General features: G+C 47.3%; 6 protein-coding genes across 6 annotated transcripts; 5 read left to right on the top strand and 1 right to left on the bottom strand.

The window, feature by feature from the left end:
* Positions 1-4,955: 4,955 nt before the first annotated feature.
* Positions 4,956-6,266, top strand: TRUGW13939_03607 (uncharacterized protein; the record flags this gene model as incomplete). The annotated part of the gene is made up of 1 exon (XM_035486787.1): positions 4,956-6,266. The coding sequence occupies one exon, from the start codon at positions 4,956-4,958 to the stop codon at positions 6,264-6,266; it is 1,311 nt and encodes a 436-aa protein (XP_035342680.1).
* Positions 6,267-9,190: 2,924 nt separating this feature from the next.
* TRUGW13939_03606 (uncharacterized protein) lies at positions 9,191-10,173 on the top strand (the record flags this gene model as incomplete). Its single annotated transcript, XM_035486786.1, has 3 exons — positions 9,191-9,217; positions 9,296-9,806; positions 9,854-10,173. The coding sequence occupies 3 exons, from the start codon at positions 9,191-9,193 to the stop codon at positions 10,171-10,173; spliced, it is 858 nt and encodes a 285-aa protein (XP_035342679.1).
* Positions 10,174-12,119: 1,946 nt separating this feature from the next.
* On the bottom strand, positions 12,120-14,186 carry TRUGW13939_03605 (uncharacterized protein; the record flags this gene model as incomplete). Its single annotated transcript, XM_035486785.1, has 8 exons — positions 12,120-12,222; positions 12,276-12,347; positions 12,403-12,732; positions 12,787-13,101; positions 13,164-13,341; positions 13,393-13,508; positions 13,561-13,961; positions 14,022-14,186. 8 exons carry the CDS (start codon positions 14,184-14,186, stop codon positions 12,120-12,122), a joined length of 1,680 nt encoding a protein of 559 aa, XP_035342678.1.
* A 2,312-nt stretch (positions 14,187-16,498) lies between these two features.
* TRUGW13939_03604 (uncharacterized protein) lies at positions 16,499-19,818 on the top strand (the record flags this gene model as incomplete). The annotated part of the gene is made up of 6 exons (XM_035486784.1): positions 16,499-17,824; positions 17,872-17,969; positions 18,035-18,369; positions 18,425-18,862; positions 18,930-19,121; positions 19,178-19,818. The coding sequence occupies 6 exons, from the start codon at positions 16,499-16,501 to the stop codon at positions 19,816-19,818; spliced, it is 3,030 nt and encodes a 1,009-aa protein (XP_035342677.1).
* Positions 19,819-20,854: 1,036 nt separating this feature from the next.
* TRUGW13939_03603 (uncharacterized protein) lies at positions 20,855-21,421 on the top strand (the record flags this gene model as incomplete). Its single annotated transcript, XM_035486783.1, has 1 exon — positions 20,855-21,421. The coding sequence occupies one exon, from the start codon at positions 20,855-20,857 to the stop codon at positions 21,419-21,421; it is 567 nt and encodes a 188-aa protein (XP_035342676.1).
* Positions 21,422-21,889: 468 nt separating this feature from the next.
* TRUGW13939_03602 (uncharacterized protein) lies at positions 21,890-22,477 on the top strand (the record flags this gene model as incomplete). The annotated part of the gene is made up of 1 exon (XM_035486782.1): positions 21,890-22,477. One exon carries the CDS (start codon positions 21,890-21,892, stop codon positions 22,475-22,477), a length of 588 nt encoding a protein of 195 aa, XP_035342675.1.
* Between the last annotated feature and the right edge of the window lie 225 nt (positions 22,478-22,702).

The following is a 22,702-nucleotide window of genomic DNA, read 5'->3' as shown; positions in this document are numbered from 1 at the left end:
CTCATAGTTCAGCTGAAAATGCTGGAACTGGTCAGATCTACATTCTACAAGATTCGTTTTATGCGAGTGTAACTATGTAGTACGTACTCCGTGCTCGCATCCTATCGGCGTATTCCATCATTAGATCCTTGAATTTTGCTTTTTCTTCCCCCCTGTCTATTTCAATAATTGTTGCACCAATAAACACAGTCAAAAGCTTACCGAGCTCGTCCGAACTTTGTCCAGGCGACAAAACAAGGCTGATCTCGCATCTCATGCATCGGCGTACGTACTACGTGCGAGGTTATCGGGCTGGCTGCATGATCGCCGCATAGATGATAGGACAGTAGGCTTTGTACGTTGTGACTTGTTTTACGCGAGATATTATAAATGCAAGGAGGATGTGTTGTACAGATACGTGTACTCTACTGTAAAAGTGATTTAAATCAAGAGCATGGCCGCCACAACGTGGTCGGTTATTGTAAATGTATGATTACCCGCAACCTGCCAAGATGACAAGATGGAAGCTTTGTGTGTGTGTGTGTGTGTGTGTGCAGTCGGTTCATAATCGTGTTCGTATTGTATAGTTTTAAAGGCAGTTTCCGAGAAATCGGAGTCAAGGCGCGCTGCGATCAGGCTGTCAGCACTAAAACTCGCCAACGGCAACCCTTGCACTGGGAGGATTCAATAGCCTGTCGGCGGCGTGGCTGATCATGCTTAAAAAACCTTACTACAGTTAAGCCTCCTGCGCGTATTTGCTCCATATGATTTTCTTACTTCTGTCTTATTTCTCACGTCTTATGTTGAATTATCAGGATTCTATTATGGAATCTATATTGTAAACCACCACCATACTTTCAAGTTCAACTTGACATGATATAGGATATAGAAATAGAGTAGTTTCCCCTTTGGGAAAGTGGAGTTGGATCTCTCATCGTGCGCACGGATCCTCGTTTATTTTGGGTAACTAGCTAATCAACATGCCCGCCCACGGCTTGGCGCGGCTTGGCATCGGAATTTGTGCGCGAAACAAGAAGAAGGCGGCTCGGCTTTTGCTATCCCCCGAGGTATGATTTCTATCCGGAAATTATTACATGGAAAAAACATATATTCATAGATGAGTCAAAATGTTCATTCGCTATATTTATGTACTGAATGCCCAAGTCTGGTGTGTCGCTCACTGCATATGCTCAAAAAGTTGGGCTGAGACGAGGCCACCCAAGACAAACCTTGGCGGTTTCTGATTTGAAGCAATCGGCGTCGATCATTCTTAATCTCGAGAGGCATGACGCGGCCTGGTATTTCGCAGCATATACGCAGGAATACTTTCAAACTTAATTGAATTTGCTTTGCTCTAGATTCACTAGTCGTCGCCTTAGTAAATGAGAACGCCAAAACCCTCCGAAAGTGAATGCAGTTAATATGGAGAAGTACTACTGATAATTGCGCTCGCTCGATGATTATTATTATTGAGTTAGTAGTGATAGTCCGACAGATCAAGCTCATGGTGCAACTTTGTCGATCGGAAAGGTGATCATCCTTCTTTAGTGATCGGCTGTGTTACAGTCACATTCCATTCGGATGCTGCGTATAAGCCTGAGTAGTATTATATACCATGCTTGTTGTTAAGCTGTTGTTATTTTTTGAAAGTCTACAACTGGCCACACATTAATAACGCCAAAACGCTTTGTCGGACAATTGGACTTGGCTTTGTGTCAATCTCCGAACTGACCAATAATATTATGAGAGAAACAAACCAAGGTTTACTTTCATGTGGCAACTTGCAAGGAATAAAGATTCTACGTAAATGTGTACGTAACACTTTAGTACTTTACATGCCAAGCTAAATAGTAAACATGCATTCCTATGTGTCAAAATGGCAACTAGTCACGAAGCTTAAAATGCCGGCTTGCGTCATCGTTGTTGGTGCTCGAAATCATGGTGTGAGACAGTTTTAGTTTTGTACGTACATAGTGTATAACGAACGGGCCGGCATTCCCAACATGGTCTGGAACGGTCAAAAGTTTTTAACCGGGAATGAGCCTAATGAGTCTAATCTGAAGTCTAACCGCTGCGTCGCCCAATAAAAGTTTAGGTCTAATATAATTATAAAAGTTTAAACTATAGTTCCATTGGTACAGAGTACTTGTGTGCGTATTTTATTAATTTGACCGACGCCACCGTTGTGCGGTGGCACTGACTTGGAGTCTCTCTCGGAGTCCGGAAGTCAACTTCTTCCTTTTCAAATTTTTTTTTTTGTGTAGATTCATAGCACGGAATAGTGCAAGTAATATCTGGCTTAGCCTCCGCCCCAAAACAGCGGCATAACTTTAAAACCAAAGGCTAATTTTATGATTGAATTATTTAAGCGACTCTAATTATAATTAAGCTTCATATTATTTGCGCGCACGTCGCAATTGGCTAGTTTTAGCGACGATAGTTTATTTTCTGGTCACTAGACTCACGACGACAGTGCCACTTAGTACTTACCACTACTCCGTACCAACATGATAATAATTCGTATATTTTTCTGCTGATCTTATCGTAGAAATCTGCTAATTACGGAAAGCCATTCGTGGGTGACAGGAATAATAATAAGAATCCAGCCAGCTGACTTGCCAAGACCACAGCGTTATTCCAGATGGGGCATGACAGTTGTTATCGCACCATTATTCCCGATTCAGTTCGGACCGAAGTTTGACGCCAAGCCTGTGCATATTTATTATTGTCATTTGCTGGCATCCGAACCCCCGAAGCCGAGTCAGTATATTTACGAGCTGGCGGATAACCATCGGTGGACCGCCTCGCTATTACTTTGTAGTTTGTACAGAGTACTCGGTACCAAGTTGACAATCCATCAGGCTCCAGCCTTCGTAAAAAATTTCGGGTGGGGGCAATTAGGCTTGGCCTTTTGGCCTTAGCGCTCGCATGGACCACTGAATCTAAGCCCCTCCGTCCCCAGCCCTCGTGTTGGATTAAGCTTAAGCTTCGTAAGTCTTGCGCTAAGACTTGTGTGTGTGTGCGTGTGCGCGCGTATTAATTAATACGCCCGTACATAATTACGGGTCCGTACATTATTACTACTACATAGTACTCCGTACATACCATTAAATAATAACAATAATAGTTTATGCAAGGACGCCGAAACATGCTCCCCCTAGTCGGTCGCCACTTTTGTTTAACTAACTAGGGGATAGTACGATCGCAATCCTAGTCTTTGTTTGCGTACTACGTATTTTGTTTTGTCCCTTGCCCTTGGTTCCGGTCCGAATGCGATAGAATTGTCACGGAGGCCGGCGTACGGAGCGCCCCGACTATTATTTTAGACTCGTCATCACGCATTACTATCATTTTACCTGACAAGATTCAACAAAAGACAAAATAAGCTGTCAGATAAGAACGATTGATGTGGCACGGCGGCCAGCCAAGCCATGATGTTGGTTTTGTGTCGCTTGGCAGCTGAGGGTTTGATCCCGCCCCGGCGAAGTACGAAGTAGTAGTACTACGTACGTATTATTTCTTATTAGCATTAGCATTCTGAGGGATCGGTGTGTATAACAAGGGATGATGATAGACACCATGAGTTTGTTTATGATTACAGTAGCAGTAGGAGTACTATTGCGTCTATATTTAACAATAGAGATTATTCAAGTTAATGATTAGGATTCATGCGGCGTAAAAACTACTCGGTAGAACCAAGGAAAAAGGATGAAAGAAATCTCCTTTCTTACAGGTCGGTCTGACTCAGAACTATTTCATTAATGCTTTTCTTAAATTAAGTTTTGTAACAGATTTGGAATCGCTTATTATTATTGACTAGCATTATTCTTAAACTAGTATTGCGCTTCCTCTCAAGTCCAAACTTCAACCAACGGTCGGGTGAACAAAGACCGAGTCAGGCAGGACCCAACTCGTCTGACCAGTTACTGTGTCTGTGACCGCGGCCAAGTGGAGGCTAGGGGGGAAAGTCTGAGTGAAGTACGCATTGAGTGAACCTTGTGAATATGAAGGGAGGCCCCACTTAAAGCGCAATTCTAAATTCTACGACGGAATTGTTTATCTGCAATAATGATAGTGCGTAGCATTAAATACTAACAGCATAGGTGTCCTGAAAAGCCGTATTTCCGGGCATTACGGTACGGAGAACGCCGTACGTATTGTGGGTACAGTAACCGTAACAGGATTACCAAACCTGAAAGGGTGGGGTGGGTCCGCGGCGTAAAAGCTTGGGACCATTTTTAACATCCGAGGGGGGGGAAACTCGGCTTGGCTCGTTGCGGCGCATGCCCCACTTTAACCGGCTTTTTTTATCTGTATTTTTCTTTTCTTTTTTACACACCCTAATCTCGCATTTAACTTCATTCTCGTTTGCGCATGATCTTAATTAGCACATAACCGTCTTCTCCACCCCCCCCCACTTGGGCCAAGCCCAAGGGTCTTTCATTCCCAAGGAAGGATTTTAAGGACGGGCCCCATTGTTAGGTTTTAAGGCAAACGTAAGGAAGTGCCAACCCATGGGCTTCGGCACTAGTTCGCCAACACTGGCCACTCAAACACGCCAACACTGGCCACTCAAACACGCCAACAAGGAAAATAAGAATAATGTACGAGGACTTTAGCCCTTAGCCCTCCCCACTGTTTCACTTTCACTTTTTCCTGCTCTTGTGTTGAAATACGGATACGCCTCTGTGTCTTGCCCTTTGGCCCCGGCGGTGACGTATCACAGGCGAGCATCCCCCGGGCGCGCCTGCCCACATGGACGCATGGCGTCGATCCGATATCCGCCTGTCTTGACTACTTTATTTTGGCTCTTTCCCGCTGTTCGACCCTGCCCGCCCTTTTTCTCCTCCTTCCTTCCTTTCTCTTCACCACCTGCTTGCTCCCAGTTTCCTCTCCCTACATACACCCTGTCGATCTAGCAGCAGAAGAACAACACCAACTGCATACAACAACAACAACAGAATACAACTGTCTCCATGGAGACCTATCACGGGCTCGTCCGCACTCCTGCGGATGCCATCATCCTCTTCGAGGCATGCCGTCTCGGCCTCCTGCCACGCGTTCAGCGTCGGCTGTCAGAAAAAGAGCGCCAGGCCATCAAATCAGGCTCCGTCTTCGTGTGGGATGAACGAGAAGCCGGCATGCGACGCTGGACCGACGGCAAATCGTGGAGCGCCAGCCGAGTCTCTGGCAGTTTTCTGACTTACCGTGAGATGGAAGGCAAGCGGGGCGGTGGTGTTTCGTCGTCGCGAGGAGGAAAGACTCCGGACAGCCGGGGAAACAGTGACGACGACCGAGATGGCAACGAAGAGGGCCAGGACGGCTACCGATACAAGCCAGACGGCCTGATGAAGCAGTCCTTCAGCATCACCACGTCCACGGGCCAACATCTCCACCTTATCAGCTACTACGCTCGCTCACATCCCACCGCTCCGAACCTGAACCAGCCGTCCAATGACCCGGCCCTGCGACATATACGCCCTCAAAAGGGCCTATACCCGGAGTCGACCGTCAATGACCAGCAGAACCTCCCAGTCGTCACCCGCGGCCCCATGGCCGGCGCCGTAACGCTGTCTCCGCATATGACCAGCTTTCCTCGCACCGGCGCCACACATCCTCAATCCTATGCGCCCATCTACAGTTGGCCGCCAACGCCTCTGGGAACTCCTCCAACAGCCACTATTCCGTACTCGGGCCCGGGCTATCTACCACCTTTAGCAGGTGCTCCCTACGGACAGCCGCCGCCACCACATCCTCATGCTCCAGCCTCACATCATTTACCTACTCCATCTGACCGACAGTTGCATATGGAAACCACTCTACCACCCCCAGTTCCAGCTGGCACCGTGCCCGCGCCCAACATGTCTCAATACTCTAATCGCTCTCCACGACCTGGTCCTTCCCCGCTCGAAGTGTCACGGGTACACTCGCCTAGCTACGCAGCCAAAGCACACATCCCAGTGCAAATTGATCCTCGTTTAATGTCTCCTCAGTCTCAGACCCACCCCGGTCATGGCAGTGATAACAGATCCTCGCTGCACCCATTGACGCCCAATGTGTCGCAGCTACCCCTTCCCAACGGACGTGACGCCCCTAGCTCAGGAACGACGGTTCCCAGCATAGGCGCATTAATGAGCGGGCCCAGTAGCTCACCCTACTCGAAACCCAATGGAAGCCCTAGTAGCCAACGGGGCGAGGGTCCAAAAGACATTCCCAGCGAGAAAATTGGATTTGGCGGCGAGGATATGCGCGCATTGCGCCAGCTGGATCGAGTTTTTACGGCTTAATTCTCACCATCTTATCGCGCTGGATATCTGTAATGGCTTGACTTTTCTGTGATTTGTTTGCGCTTTTATTTTTCACGGGCTTTTTATGTACACAGGAATGGCGTTTGACGGATAATTGCATGGGGGGTGGCTATCGTCAATTATTTTGCAGGGGTTTGGGTTTATACAGGGCATACCGGATTACTGGACGGCTTTCTGACATTTGTGTGTTTGTACGACGCTTATTTTACTTGCTCCCTTGTTTTCGGATATGCATTTGCACGGCTAGCATGATTCCCTTTTTGCTATGTGTTTTGTGATTTTTTATTATGGATTAGACCGGCCCGCTATACTACGAGCAGGGCTTAATGCAATTGTGATTCTACCGAGTCAAATCAGATTCCTCGTACCGTAAATAGTGTGAGTACGTACGCCTTGCGTGGGCGGCCTGAGCAAGGAGGTGCCAACATGAATTATTTCCACTAGGCCCGGAGCGATCAAATTTTTTTTAGCAATGTATTTCCGCTGGTGCAACTAATAACGGGGAATGTTATTGCTGATAGCCATGCATTGCATGTGCATCCCTAGCTTAGCCGGGCTGAGCCAGCATTTACGCCTTCGCCTACACATTGATAACCTTGAATAGCTAGAAATGGAAATCCATTCTTGTCCGTACGGCTGAGATAACCATCATCAATCATTACGCATATATGTAGTATTATGCTGGTGGCTGCGGGAGTAGTACGGAGTATATTAATAATCTTCAGCTGTAGAACACATGCATTTTGCCATCTTTCGTATTTTCTCTTTTGGGAAATATGCGACGCTGCGCAGATCTTTTGATTGAGGGTGGGTTCTGTCCAGCTTTATTTTTGTTTTTGGTTCGGTTGGTTGGTCTCTAGTTAGCAACTAAAACTATGGAGTACGTAGTATTATGCACTGTGCAGCTAATGTTCAGCGCGGAGGCGGTTTTCTCCCCGCTGACCTTTTGGCCCTTGCGACGAAAGTACGGAGTGCATAAGGTTAGCTGTGCGACGTACGGAATTTATTTTTCCGTGTTGAACGTTGGAAGAAGGCTGAGCTTGGGGACTTTGTCAGTAGTAGTTGGCAACAAAAAAAAAAAGGGGGCCGAGAATTTCCTAATTAGGAAAATCGATTCATCCCCTACAGGCTGCAACTTTATTTTCCCGTCATAAATAATAATAATATAACTATTACGGAGTATAGTAGTGACAGAGTATACTCCGTAAGTATCATGGAATAAAAATTTATGTAGCATAGAAGGTGTATAACGTTTTACGTTGCACCAATAATAGTTGCAACAATGCAAAACCCCTTTTTGACGTAGTACGACCGTAACTTGTAAGTGTATGTCCCCCGGCGCTGATTCGCAAATGCGGATGTGCGCAACTTAAAAAAGGAAATAAACCTATATTTAACCTTGATTATTTGGGTTTACTACTCTCTTAAAGTTAGCTCCACAACAAGGGGGGGCCATTCATAATTTGTCTCTTTTTGTACGTGTTTTCGGCGCTAAACGTAAAATTAGCAATTGCTGACGCGATGATCGTTTTACGTGGTGTTCAAAGTTACAACTTACTAGTAACCGAGGCGAGCATTACTTTTTGGCTTTATAATAATATAGGCGGGGTACTTGATGTCGTATTGTAAAATAAACGCAAATTGCATGACATGTGGCTATGTCTATTTTTATTACCCTGTACTTCTTCTGCATGGAGTTTCTTGAATGTACTGTTGGTTACATGGGTTTTGACAACTCCGAGCGCACCGTATTCTGGCTTTTTTTTTTTGTAAACTGAATAAATGCTAGTCTCATGCTTGGTTGCTCCTCTTTACTAATTGAGGTATTCTATTCGACACTACTTGGTTCTTGGCTTCAAGCCTAATGTGCCAACAGCCAAGCTGGGCTAAATAAAGAACCAACAAAGAACCACATCTACCGATACTATTTGTAATAATAATACGGAGTACTTCGTATACATCCTTATATTTAGATTTCTTTTTATGAAGTATTTTTCGTTGTTTTAACGTAACTTTATCTGTCGGATGGTTTCACGAGTTGGATACACGTACATGTATCCGTTTCAAAATGTTCCCTTGTACTTGCCCCTTGTTTAAGTTCAAATGTTGTTGGCTAGCAATTAGTAATCTGACTCATCTGTACATGTACACCGTAGTTTGCTAACAGACGTTGACAACGAGATAGCGGTGGCGATAAAACATACTATCTACTAGTTTCAGCCATACATTTGCAAACCAGAGTCTTAAGAAGGACTTCGGGTATTCTAGACCGACATGTTCCGGCCTTGACGTACATGTGTATCATTGATCGCACTAATAGATTAAGATGTCTTGTAATTGTTGGGATCTGTATCATTTACACGGGGTTGGATGTTCTAAACTCCTAAACCCAATGTCAGCTGGATTTTTAGCCCTACTAACAATGCCAATTTACTCGATATAGAACATGAAAATCTAGGAAATGACTTAATACTTTGATTTTGTCTTTCAATTTGTTTACACGGGGAGTTGTTCAAAGACGACAGTGTGTATCAAGGAAAGACTAAATGTGGAAGACCTTGCAACGTTATGCTAGCATCCGAGGATGTCCCTGTGTTTACTGACTTTGACTCTTGATGATGAGAAATATTTCACTTATACAGGCAATATAATACGCAGTAATTAAACCAAATAGGATGATATTCACACCTACGAGTGCATCATTGTAGTTATTTAGACTATTATAGTTGACGGCCATTGGCGGGAAATGGCGGATTGCGGGGTACAATCATTCCCGCTCGGTCGAAAGGCTCAAAAACATACCACGAATCTGATTGGAAAGTCAGGTTGAAATATTGGCTTGCTGATGAATTTATAGTTAATAGGCAATTGTCCATCTATCGTATTTTCGAAAATAAATCACAATGTGGAAACCCGGAGATCACAGCCGTGTCGGTGATTGATCCCGACTGGGTAACGGTGTGTACAATAAAACAACCTCACTGAATAACCTACTAAAAGATTCATAGTATTCAAAAGACAAGCCACTTCTAGGATTGACCGAGAGTGCGATACTGGCAGCCTCCCAGGCACGAGTCAGTGGAGTCAAAAAGCAAGACTCGCTGAGCTCTGCAGTCAATCCATTCCACAACCCCGAAGACCACGATATTCCTACACGCGACGGGACCACACGAATCGGAGTCTATCGACCAAAGGCCTTTGTAGATAGCCAGCAGCGAGGACCGCTGATTGTAATCTACCATGCTGGGGGATTCTGCCTGGGCAACGACACCATGGCCGACGCCAACGAATCCAAATTCCACCGACGATTCGGCGCAACATGCGTCAGCGTCGACTACCGTCTAGCACCAGAGCATCAATTCCCAGCTGCTGCGCACGACTCGTGGGATAATTTAAAGTGGGTTGTCGCAAACCCCGATGGCCCTCTTCTGACGGCAGATCCCACCAAAGGTTTCATCCTGAGTGGGATGTCCGCCGGCGACACTCTTGCCGGACGAAAACGTCTCACCGCGATTGACGGTGTGCACATGACAATACCGGACCTGATTCAGAGGAAACGATTCCAGAGAAATGGAAAGACGAGCTTCTCTGGTTTGAGCAGAACAAAGACGCACCGATTCTCAGCCTCGGCGGAGTCGATTTGCTCGCCCGATCATACAACGCCGATATCGATAGCCCCTTGCACAATGTGCTTTTAAATCCGACTGGACATACAGATACTCCACCGCACTTTATTCAGGTGGCTGGGCTTGACCCCGTTCGCGATACGGGCATATTTACGAGCGAGAGCTTAGAGAGAAACACGGAATTCCGACTCGGATCACCGTCTATGTTGGTCAAGCCCATGCGTTTTGGACCTTTTTGCCCGAAATGTCCACATCGGTGAAATACAACAACGAGGATGTGGTGAATGGGGTCGAGTGGCTGCTGAGCCAGCCTCGGTGAGGAAGATTCAAGATAGTCATATTATTCTAATAATATTATATGCAAGGTTGATTTTCTTAGAGGCCGGATGGTAACACCACCTTAGGAAATCGACCCGGACACTCTGGTTATTGCTTTGGCACCGAGTAAAGTTGTACGTACATAGTAGTATACACCCCTCCCGTATGTTTGACACGGCATTTACGCATATATCTCGTATATTCTGAAATATAACCCGCCGTTGAGCTTCATCCAGAAACTGTGTGCGCCAGACCCACCCGACGATGATAGATGTCGTCGACTAGGTTTGATTATTCGGCCATGCCTAGGGGTCAGTAATCGAATACGACATACATTGCGACTGCGAGTAATGCTATATCCATTATATCCCGTTAGAGTACGGAATTGAACGGTGCTAATCACGAAAAGCATGGATCTACATTATAACGTTGGTCATTTCTTACGAATTGTACTCCGTATTGTTTTTACTGTTATCGCCCCCAGAAAGCGAAATACGCGGTGCGGGTTTACGGTAATGGTTTGTATACAGACCCACCTCATTTTCCACAAAGGGAATAGTCACCCCACAGTTCTTCCCGCGCCAGAAAACTGTAAAAAGATGCTTATTTTCGTGTAGTAATATGCCGAGATTAGTCGCTCCTAACAAAGTTATTATTAATACGTACAGTACTATTACTGTCGGGGCCTTCTAAACCGAGATTATATATTTTGGACCGGACTAGACGAAGAAAAAAAGGTCATGTCTGAACTAGAAAATAGTTAATGTAAGCCTCTTTCAGCTTCCCGTGGTTTTGTGCAGATGTTGTTGCTAATAATAGCCGGTGTCTGATTCTTTATATTCCGGACGGAGTAACCTCACACACCTCTCTCTATTCTCGGTAAAGGGGAGAAATCCATTGTAACTCGGTCGGCGAAAACTAATATTTTTGATCTGCATTTTAAAGTTGTATTTTGCATGGTCGTAGTAAGGTTGCACGTAATCATTATTAGTGGTTGCGCGATTGACAAATAATAAGAGTCTTGACATTGTTGTCAACTTGCGTCCGTATATACGCCGGAATTAACCCGTTTCCGTTTTTAAGGTTTCACCCAACATGGTAAAAAGAATAGACTATAAATGATCGGCCTTTGGAATAGAATCGCCCCCCCCCCCCCCCCCCCCCCCCCTTCGCAATTCGTACGTAGTACTATTACGACTATGAATCTGTCATTGTTATAAGGTTGCACATTTATTTCCGCCTGAGAAGTTCGTATCGATTGTGTTGGTTTTTTTTTTTTGGTGGGAGTTATGCTTTTATAAGTGGTCCCTCCCTGGGTCAGAAAATAGGGGCCGAAACCGGCTCAATGTTAATTCTGCCCTCGTTCACGAAATGTATGAAACAACAGGTGCGGAGTACAGCGGATGCACTTTGTATCAATTGCGACGTTGGTTATTTGATGACATTTGTTGGGTCTAGATGAAATAGAACCGTTTTTCGGGGCGTGGAACCATCGCGGCATGTCGGTCTTGATTTGACTTCTTTACTAAGCCTTTTAAAAATAGTAGCATATATCGACATCAATATTGACGGCTTACTGGTTATCAGCCAGCGGTATATGCTATGCAGTATGCGCAAGTAAGATCATAGATCAGGAAGATGTTTCCACTCGCAGCTTGGATTCTACATGTAGATGGCGCGAATGTGTATATCCTAATTGATCAAGCACTCGTGTTCTAGGGACTGAAAGACATGAAGAACATTTTAAATCGCTAAGCTCGCTAAACTAAATCCCGAGAGTAATGAGATCCAACGTGCAGTGCACGTTAAACAGAAAAAGCTCTAATGATAACCAATACCTCTATTAATCCCGCCTCTTTCAATCTATCATAATCAATCTATAGCATAGTTAAGCACCATCTAGACTTGTTTGGCCATCGCTGAGAAAGTCGTCATAATCGTCCTCCGGAAGCGATTCGATCATTTCCTTTGTGCGAGGTCCGGTATATTTACTATTTCAGGTTAACCAACCACCAGCTTGTAGGTAATAAAGGGATGGTCTTACTCTCTTGCTGCTAGCCACCACCAGGACAAGGAAAATATGGCGATAAACGCAGCGACACATATAGCGTAGTTCCTGGTTTCGTTAGTCAAGGTTCCTGTAAAGTGAGAAACCATTTCCGATGACTCACATATTGGCCGCGGTGACGGGCTTAGTAGGAGGGAAGAACAGCACGGTGCTGATAAAAATCACCCACGTAACAGATATGATATTAATCGGTGTACCCCATCTTCCAAGAGTAAATGGCCCTTCGATAAACTTCACTCGATGTCTGTAAATCATATGGGCTAGAATAACAGAGATGTAAGAAACATCCAACGCAGGTGCAGTGACGTTAAATATTGCCGTGGCTGTCTCGGTCGACCCAATTGCAATCAGGTTTAGAGCGCTACTAAATATCACAACAAACCAGACGGCATTGACAGGAGTGTGTGTATACTCGTTAACATTTGCTAACAGTCTTTTGCCCTTTTGTTAGCACGAATTGTCAAATTGCTGCGGGTCTCTCTCTCACTTTGAAAACGGCAGGGCCTCATCCCGAGCAAAAGCATACGCCATGCGAGTATCTGCTAGCATTGCAGAACACCCAGTAAAGAATTGTACGAGGATCACAAAGAACCACATGATTGTACCACCAGTTCGACCACCGGCGTTGAGGAAAATCTGCGCGGCGGGCATTCCAGTCGGGCTTTTTAGAATGGCATCCAGGTCGTTGATGCAGAAACACATTGATACTGTTAAAATCCAACCGAGTATGCCCGAGACAAGCACGGCTGATCTAATGGCAATCGGTCCTTGAATGGCTGCATCATGAGTTTCTTCTGACATACTTTTGTGCGTGCATTAGCAGATCTGACATAATGTGATATAGATATTTAAGGGTAGTCGTACTGGGTTGTTCCATCATAGTCAGTCATCGTCCAGGCCACAGACAAAAAGCCGAGAAGAAAGGAAAAAACTCTGGATCCCCATCCAGAACCATCAGTCACATGGGTAAATACCCATTCTGCAGACTGCTTCTCAGGGGTCAAAGTTAAAATTGCAGCGCAGATACCAATGGTTGCCAAAACTGCAGAACCATTAGTTTTTCCGCTTTGTAACCTGCGGAACTAGAGCTTACTATTGATTGGGGCGAACCAAAAGACAATCCGATGCAAGTTTTTTGTCGTCAGGGAGCAAATCACTCCCATAACACATAAGAGTCCAATTGACACGAACACCGTCTGGGCTGCCGTTCTAGTGATAAAAATCAGATGGAATGCACCATTAAAAGTAAAAGAAAACTTACGGCGAGTAGGAATATTGCCCATCTTCATAAGTCGAGTTCATACTTGCACAGGCGAGCAACATCTGGCTGACTGTATAAGTAACGCTCGACACACCCGCCGTCTGGCCCAGCAAATTGCACCATCCCTGAACCCAAGCAAATATGGCGACTTGATCTTTTGGCACAACGTGTTTTGTGACAAAATACATGCCTCCCGCTGTTGGATACGCTGATACTAGCTCTGCCACAGAACTACCGATACACATTGCCATGCACGAACCGATGAACCAGCACCACACTGCAGTAGCAGGCCCTCCAGCAGCAAGAGGTGATGCAAAAGTGGCCGGGACTGAACCCAGTACGCCAAGGATCGAGATGGCATACGATACTGTGGACCATTTTGAAAACTCGCGACGCAGTTCCTGCCGGGAGCAGAAAGATCGGGTTAGTCTATATCAACTCCAGCCATTGATTTTCATTACCTGTTTATAACCGATCCGTGCTAGGAGCCGCTCGTCATCATCATGAATTGTAGCCATGTCTGGGGGAGGTGGCTGGACTGGTGTGCTATCAATGGCCGGAGTTTTCACTTGGTCGCTTCTATGAGCAAAACCAATTGGAACCTGTTTCCTTGAACTTAGACCCATGGCTGGCTAAAAGTAAAAGACAAGATGATGTACTAGTAAAAGTACGGTAGCGTTGAAGGGCAAGCGATGTCTGTTCATCAAGGGGAAAAGCTCACGTCGGTAGTAAAAATAATATTTCCCACAAATAAAATACAAAAGCGAGATAAACTATAGTTTTTTTTTTTTTTTTTTCTTAAATAAGGCACCACCGGTGGGGCTTTGATAACCAATATCTTGTCAGTCATAATGGCCGAGATGCACAGCGAAACAATGGGTCACACAAGGCATAGCTTTCGCCATCGGGAAAGCCAGGGAATATCGAATATTTTGCAAGGGTGGGTAGGCATGCGGGTCGCCGTTAGAGCGTACATACCTAGGAACTTTTTGTTGTTGTGATTAATATGCAGGCGTTACTTGGATCCCAGCAATCTGGTCGAGAACTGATAGCCTCGGGGCGGCAATACCGGCGCGTCAACTGTGCTAGCAGCACAGAAGTTTCGTCATAGCGCTCACCAACCCCGGGAATATCCCCAGTGCAAAGAGACCGAGGATGTGTGCTTATGTGCTTGCTGGAGTATCAAGAACGAAGCCAGGAGCGATGGAGGTGCCGAAGGTGATAGGCGAGAGATAACGCTAAGGCACGGCCCGCTTCCGCCTTTCCGCCAGGCCTTATGAGTATAAGACCACTGCACTTGCAAGCGTCCGTTCAGTCACTTGCCCGTTCGATTGGCCCTCGTTGAACGCCGGCAAGGGGTAGTACAAGGTTATAAATGCCCATTGATGTAAGCATCTATTGCGTGCTTGTTTGTTCTTTATTAATTGTTACACATCCCGTCAGATTATATACCAATCGCGTCACCCCGGTGTTGTTTTTCTTTCCACCTAGAAACCAGCAATATCTTCTCATGAATTTTTCAAACTCGGCGAAAATTCGACATTGGCAGATGTTGCTGTCCTTGTCCCGAGTCCCAGCTCATCGGAGGCTGGAAGTTCATCAAACCAGACGATAATTTAGCGGTCAAGTTCGTGCCTGGCGTCTCTTTTCGCGAAGCGATGGACCAAATGAAAGCACGAAAGCTCGTTAGTTTTTGTATGGTTCAAAATCCTCGATCACACCGCTTTTTCGGTGATTACTCGGGTTAGGGGTACATCTTAATGGACTTTATCATCAAGGGAGGACTGAGTGACTCCTTTAGTGAACACCATGCCGAGGAAATGGCAACCGTTCTACCCATTCTAACTGTAGTCCGAGTTGGGGCTCCCGACCAGCATGCTTCGGGATGATACAAATGACTTAAAAACCAGATATCTCGCAAATAGAAGAGTAGTTTAACAGCCGACTGTTTGAATTTCAAGGTCGCGTTACTTTCCAACCCTGCGACTTGGTACTTTGTCGCTTGGAAATTGATATTATTTGGAAAGATGACAATAATATCTGTCCGTCAGACTGGGCGTCGACGGGAACTGATGTGCTCAAAGAGGAAGCTTTGTATCGTACATTTATATGTGCAATGGGGACGATTTTAAAAATTGGGTTGGAGCAAAAAAAAAAAAATTTAAAAAAAACTCAGGCAATATATAATAACCAGAAGGTCTTGTTAACTGTTTTTTCGTGAAAAAGTTGGTAAACGTGAGGTAGAGGTAGTCGTCAAATGGTCCCTGATGAAGAAGCCCTGTATCAGGGAACGAGCGACCGCATATTTCCTCGTCGAGCTTCCTTTGGGATGTAAATCTCAACAAACCTGTGATTCAGGATTATTTAAGGGCCAAAGGTGTTTTGATCATGCCTCTTGTGTTCTACTGTAGGGTGGTTGCCTTATATAGAAGGACTTTCTTGACTGTATTCTTTTCGTTTTCGACAGGCAAAGCTCACCGCCGATATTTCACGTAAGACTATTATCGAATCACGATCATATTGGTCCTTCGCAGTCTATTTATATATAAAACAAAAAACAAAACAAAAAACATTGATCTAAGGGAGCACGTGCCGCCAAGACGTTCGGCCGGCGCCAAGAAATCAGCGATCGCCCCGAGAGCACGCTGGCCAATTGGAGCCCATTGGGTGGTCAATTCGACATCTGAGATGGAACGGCCAGCTCTCCATCCACCAGAAGACGACCATTTCTCCCTCACAGAGCCATCCCCCCTGTGGCAGAGCTCTCCAGCCGACAATCCAGCGTCACCTTCAGTGCGGGCAACATAAATTTATTTGCTGGGTGATGGACCAATTCTGATCGCCGGCCTTGTTTTTCAGTTTTCCCCTGACGCCCCTCCCCGCACTCGCTTCGATCTGCTTCTCGCCGAACCTTTCTCCCCGCTGCAGATGAATCGCAATGGCTGATTATAGTACCTACTATGCCGCGGGCAACCCTGGTGCTCCTGGAGAAGACCCGAATCGACAGTACCAGCAGCAACCACCGCCACCAGGAGCCTCGACGTCCTTCAGTCCGGCCGGAGGTTTTCAACAACCCGGAGCGTCTTATGGAGCACCACAACCCTCTCAATTCGGCGGACAACCTGGAGTGGGATATGGCCAAGTCGTGGCACCGGGAATTTCAGAAGGGAATGCGATGGCTGGCTTAGCAACTCAGATGGGGGGCTTGGGAATATCATCGGATGCGGGGGCTCGCGGTCATAAGAAGAAGCATAGACATGCTCATCACGATATCGGAGCTCCAGCCGTCGGCGCTGCCCCTGCACCTCAAGAGATCAATGCCTTTCCTCCGCAAAGCGAACCAGCAGCATCTCAATTTCTGAATACTGGTTTGAACCAAGCAATTCCACAACCCGCAGCTCCGGTTCCAGGTCTGGGCGGAGGTCCAGTTCCAGGAGCAGGCCCCATGGGCCAGCCAGTCAATCCTGCGATAGGAGGTGGCTACCAGTCGACAGGAGCAGGATCGGTTCCTACGCAAGGAAAGATAGACCCGGAGCAGATCCCAAGTGTTCCGAGATCGCGAGACCTTCCCTCGCAGTACTACTTCACGCATGCATACCCGACGATGGAACAACATGTACCACCACCCGCCTCTATTCCGTTTGTCGCCCACGACCAAGGAAACTCGTCTCCCAAGTTTGCCCGTCTCACACTGAACAATATCCCGGCAGCATCAGAGTTTCTGAACTCGACTGGTCTGCCCATGGGGCTGATCTTGCAGCCGCTAGCGCGACTGGATGCTGGAGAACAACCAGTACCACTCATTGACTTTGGTAACGTCGGACCGCCAAGATGTCGCCGATGCAGAACATATATCAACCCCTTCATGACCTTCAAGCTCGGGGGTAATAAATATGTATGCAACATGTGCACCTTTCCAAACGATGTACCAGCCGAATACTTTGCGCCCGTTGATCCGTCTGGAGTGCGTGTCGACCGTACACAACGACCCGAGTTGATGATGGGAACGGTTGAATTCACCGTGCCAAAGGAGTACTGGGTCAAAGAACCAGTCGGATTGCAACAGCTGTTCCTCATAGATGTCAGCCAAGAGTCTGTAAACCGGGGATTGCTCCGAGGAGTTTGTGAGGGCATCCTCAATGCACTATATGGCAGCGACGAGGATGCGACAAATGCCGACGAGAGCGAGTCTAGAAAACTCCCAGAGGGTTCGAAGATTGGCATCGTCACTTTTGATAGGGAAATTCACTTTTACAATCTTAGTGTAAGTGACTTAATGCGACTTGCCGTATGTTTGCTCACCAGGCATAGCATCTTCTCGACAAGGCCCAGATGATGGTAATGACAGATCTGGAAGAGCCGTTTGTCCCTCTATCCGAGGGTCTCTTCGTCGACCCCTATGAGTCAAAGTACGTCGATCGTGTTGATTAAGTGATTTGGGACATTTTATTCATTTACTGACTTGGGTTTGAAGAACCGTCATCACTTCACTACTTCAACAATTACCAAAGCTGTTCTCTCATATAAAAACACCCGAGCCAGCTTTACTGCCTACAATTAAGGCTGCATTGTCGGCGTTACAAGCGACTGGAGGAAAGATCATCTGCTCACTTGGTACGCTACCAACCTGGGGGCCTGGAAATTTGACTATGCGAGACAAGAACCAGGCTCCAGATGGTGAAACCAGGTTATTTGCAATTGAAAATACGGAATGGAAGGCCGTGGCGACCAAGCTGGCCGAAAGCGGCGTTGGCATCGACTTTTTCGCCGCATCACCTGGCGGTAGTTTTATGGACTTGACAACAATTGGTAAGGGTTATTTGTTTTAACACTTTTCCGCGTTCATGGCTGATTATTTGGTTAGGGTATACATCGGCAGTTTCGGGTGGAGAAACATTCTTCTACCCGAATTTCCACGCTCCTCGGGACTTGCTGAAGCTTTCTCAGGAGATATCTCATGCCGTCACGAGGGAGACTGGATATCAAGCTTTGATGAAAGTGCGCTGCTCAAACGGCCTTCAAGTATCGTCATATCATGGCAATTTCTTACAACACACGTTTGGGGCAGATCTTGAAATTGGCACCATAGATGCCGACAAGGCTCTGGGAGTTATTTTCAGCCATGATGGAAAGCTCGACCCGAAACTTGATGCTCACTTCCAGGCGGCCTTATTATACACCTCAGCAAGCGGTGAGCGGCGCGTGAGATGTATTAATATAGTGGCGGCAGTGAACGAGGGCGGTCTCGAGACGATGAAATGCATCGACCAAGATGCCGTTGTTTCGATAATCGCCAAAGAGGGTATGTTTTATTTACACTATATATATCTTTTCGTTTACTGTTTACTGTTTACTGACAATCGATCCAGCGGCGTCAAAAGCGGGAGACAAGCCCTTGAAGGATATCCGCGCCAGCATCACAGAAAAAACGGTGGACATCTTTTCCGGATACCGCAAAAACTTCTCCGGCTCGCATCCTCCAGGTCAACTGGTGCTGCCCGAGAATCTCAAAGAATTCTCCATGTACATGCTTGGCCTAATCAAGTCGAGGGCCTTCAAAGGTGAGTTTCTGTTTCTGCCTGACAAGACCAAGTTCAGCTGCTCAAACCCCGTTTAGGAGGCAGCGAGACTGCAGACCGACGTGTACATGACCTTCGCCTGCTCCGGTCGATTGGGTGCCAGGAGACGTCATTGTACCTGTACCCACGAATCCTTCCGCTACATAACATGCGACCTGAAGATGGGTTTGCCAACGAACAGGGACAGCTGCAGGTTCCCCCCTCGCTACGAGCCTCGTTTTCGCGGATTGAAGATGGCGGGGTGTACCTGATTGACAACGGACAAGTAGTGTTGCTCTGGTTGCACAGCCAAGTGTCCCCGAACCTGCTGGAAGACCTGTTCGGACCGGGCTTCTCGTCACTGCAATCACTAGACGCTAATACGTCATCGCTACCGGTGCTAGAGACACATCTCAACGCACAGGTGCGCAATTTGCTGCAGTACCTGTCGACAGTGCGCGGATCCAAGGCTGTCACGGTACAGCTGGCGCGCCAGGGCCTCGACGGAGCCGAATTTGAGTTTGCGCGGTCATTGGTGGAGGACCGCAACAACGAAGCGCAAAGCTACGTGGACTGGCTGGTGCATATTCACCGCCAGATCAATCTCGAACTGGCCGGGCATCGCAAAAAGGAAGAGGGAGCCACCTCCGGCGAGAGCGGACTGTCTAGTCTGGCCGGCATCCGGGCGCCGTATTGGTAGATTTATTACCTTCTCTACCAGTCTTGTTGTGGTAGATACGTTGATACCTTTGTTATTTTATTTCGTAGGAATAAAGTCAAAAAAGAAAAAAAAATACACTACACTACACTGGTTATCTTTCTTCATCCTGTTCCTGCGTATGCCATGCGAGTCTAGAATCGCGCGGATGCAGGTCCAAAAAGCCCGAGGCTGAACGGATCCACGGACCGATTCTATCGTATGTATCCGTGCGTTATCGTTTTTTTCTTCTTCTTCAAATGAAAAAATTTTCCTTTTTTATTTAAGAAAAGTTAGAAAACGCCACAGGGCCTTGTTATTGGAGAAGTCCATGCGCGATTTTTGTCAGAGAAAGCCAAGCTCGCACCGACTGCCCACCGAGTCAGACTGACAGCAGAAAAAAACTGATCGAATCGGCGCCGGCGCGGCGATCTCCCTTTGGCCAGTCGAAACACGTGTGGATCACGATGGCGCTAGTCTCTGATCAGGTATCACAATTAAATTGAATTTTACGGAGTATAGACGTAGACGAGTAGTGGGATGAGATGTATTCAAATGTTGCGGGATTAGTGAGGATGAGCGGTGTGACTGACGGCGGCATGTTTTATTGACGAGTTGACTCGGTTGTTGAATCGGATGTATCGGGAACAAAAGAGGAGAAGAAGGGAAAAAAAATCCTGCATCTTGCCACGGTGGATCCAGCCCTGGTCCAGTGAATGTGATTGATAGTAGAAAAGAGAATGAGCAAACAACGATGCCTGAAAATTGAAAAAGAGTAATGGGAACAGTCATACAATACATATCCATAATAATAGCATTAGGCCGATTGGTGGTTTGACGAGTGGCTGTTTGCATTCCCACCAAACAGGGTGATGTGGCACGGTCAAGCCCTAATAATGAACCTAACTGACAAGCCAGCTCATTATTCATTATTTCGATGTTGCGTGAAGAACTCTTTGATTTCCTTTCTTTCTGCTACCGCGTTCTAGACACAAGGAGGCTTCAGCCACAGGTTAAAATACTACTGCCACAGCCAGACATGAAAGGGCGGGCTTGGGAGAGGGGTTTGGGGAGGGCTTCTGGGCGGTTTCAGCGTGAAACACGTATCGCCACGCCCAAACCTTCGCAGGCCACTGGCCAGTCAGAATGCAGGAAAAGCCCCACAGGAAGACTCCGAGAGGCTGGGCGCAGCCACTGTGGGGCGTTCCAAAAAAAACCCGCTTACGTACGCCGTATTGCCGAGCGCTCCTTCCTGTTCCTGACTCTGGTTTTGTTCCTGTGCCTGACGAAAGAAAACATCAACAACAAAACAACAACACATCAGGTCAATGAAGAACAACCGCCAAAGAGCACAACGCATCGCAAAAATAGCATCCAGTACGGGCTCCTTTGTCTGTCATCCGTGCTGACCGCCAGCATGCAACGTCGACGCCAGCGTGTCGGCCCTGCCAGGCACACTCCAATCACACGCCGCGCCAACCGCGCCGGCTTCTCTGCCCATGGCGATGCACTAGAGTCTAGCGCTGCAGATGTGCCCATCAGGCCAGCCAACGCCGAGAGGGGCGATATGGGGCCTTCTGTTCGTCAGCACATCTCCAGCGGCTAGCCTGCGTTCCAGACCCGACATTCAAATCGTCTGCTCCGACGCAGTACGCTTCGGCCTGGGCACTATACTCTATTCCAACAGGGCTCCAACAATGCCACCCAATCCACTCCCCACCATCCACGCCAGACAAACGACCTGTCAGGGCCCCCGTTCCCTGTTGGGCGAGACAATGCTGTGAACGACGACTCCACCGAACGGGCTGCTGAGCCTGCCGTGGAATAATGAACTCCCTACCCCCACCCACCCGGCTCTAACACACAGAGGGCGTGTATATAAGCCCGGCCAGGTGCCTGTTGCTCTTGCAACTGCCCGTTCCTCAAGACTCTAGATCAGTCCAGTCATTCTCTTGTACCATTTGGTTCACCCCCATCTCTTTGATAGAGATAGTCACTCCTTTCAGCCTCACTTTCAACCAACAACAACAATCTTTATTCAACCAACTTTTCTCATTCCTAACCGTCTGCAAAAATGATTTTCACCAAGACCATCGCACTTGTTGCTGCCCTCGGCGCCGTTGTGTCTGCCATCCCGGCCTCGCACCTGGGCCGTCGCCATCCCCATGCCCACAGCCATAGCTTCCTCCAACGCCGTGACAACATCACCTCGGACGGAGTTGCAATCACCAACAACATGGACCAGACCGTCTACCTCTGGTCTGTCGCCGACAGCTCCAGTGACATGTACACCTTGAACTCTGGCGACACCTACTCTGAGAACTGGCGCACCAACCCCAACGGTGGTGGTATCTCCATCAAGATGGCCTTCACCGAGCAGGCCACCGATGTCCTCCAGTACGAGTACACTCTCGAGGACCCAACCATCTGGTGGGATTTGTCTTGCATCGACATGGGCACCAACTCCGAGTTCACCACCGTCGGCTTTGCTGTCAGCTCCGACGACACAACCTGCCAGTCTGCCTCTTGCGCTGCTGGTGATGCCCAGTGTGCCGACGCCTACCTGGTGCCCACTGACAACTGGGCCACTCACTCGTGCAACAGCGCCATTCTCATGACTCTTAACCTCGGCCCTGGCGCCAACTCGACCACTCCTGCTTAAATACCTGTCAGAGGTGTGAGATGGACAGCTTGAGGCCCGAGACTAGATGTCCAGGACCTGACCTTGTCTTCCTACTTTCTTCTATTCGTTGATGAGCTACGAGTCACGTCTTATCCTTAGACTAGCAACTAGCAACATTTTTTGTGTGATTTAAAACTTTTTTGTTCCAACCCCGATATTTCGATCCATCCCCAATTGTTCCCACATTGGATCAAGGCCAGGCCC

This window comes from Talaromyces rugulosus, chromosome II (assembly GCF_013368755.1).
Source record: "Talaromyces rugulosus chromosome II, complete sequence".
In the NCBI taxonomy this organism is placed as follows: domain Eukaryota; kingdom Fungi; phylum Ascomycota; class Eurotiomycetes; order Eurotiales; family Trichocomaceae; genus Talaromyces; species Talaromyces rugulosus.
The sequence above is the reverse complement of the archived record's forward strand: the minus strand, read 5'-3'. Positions and strand labels throughout refer to the sequence as shown.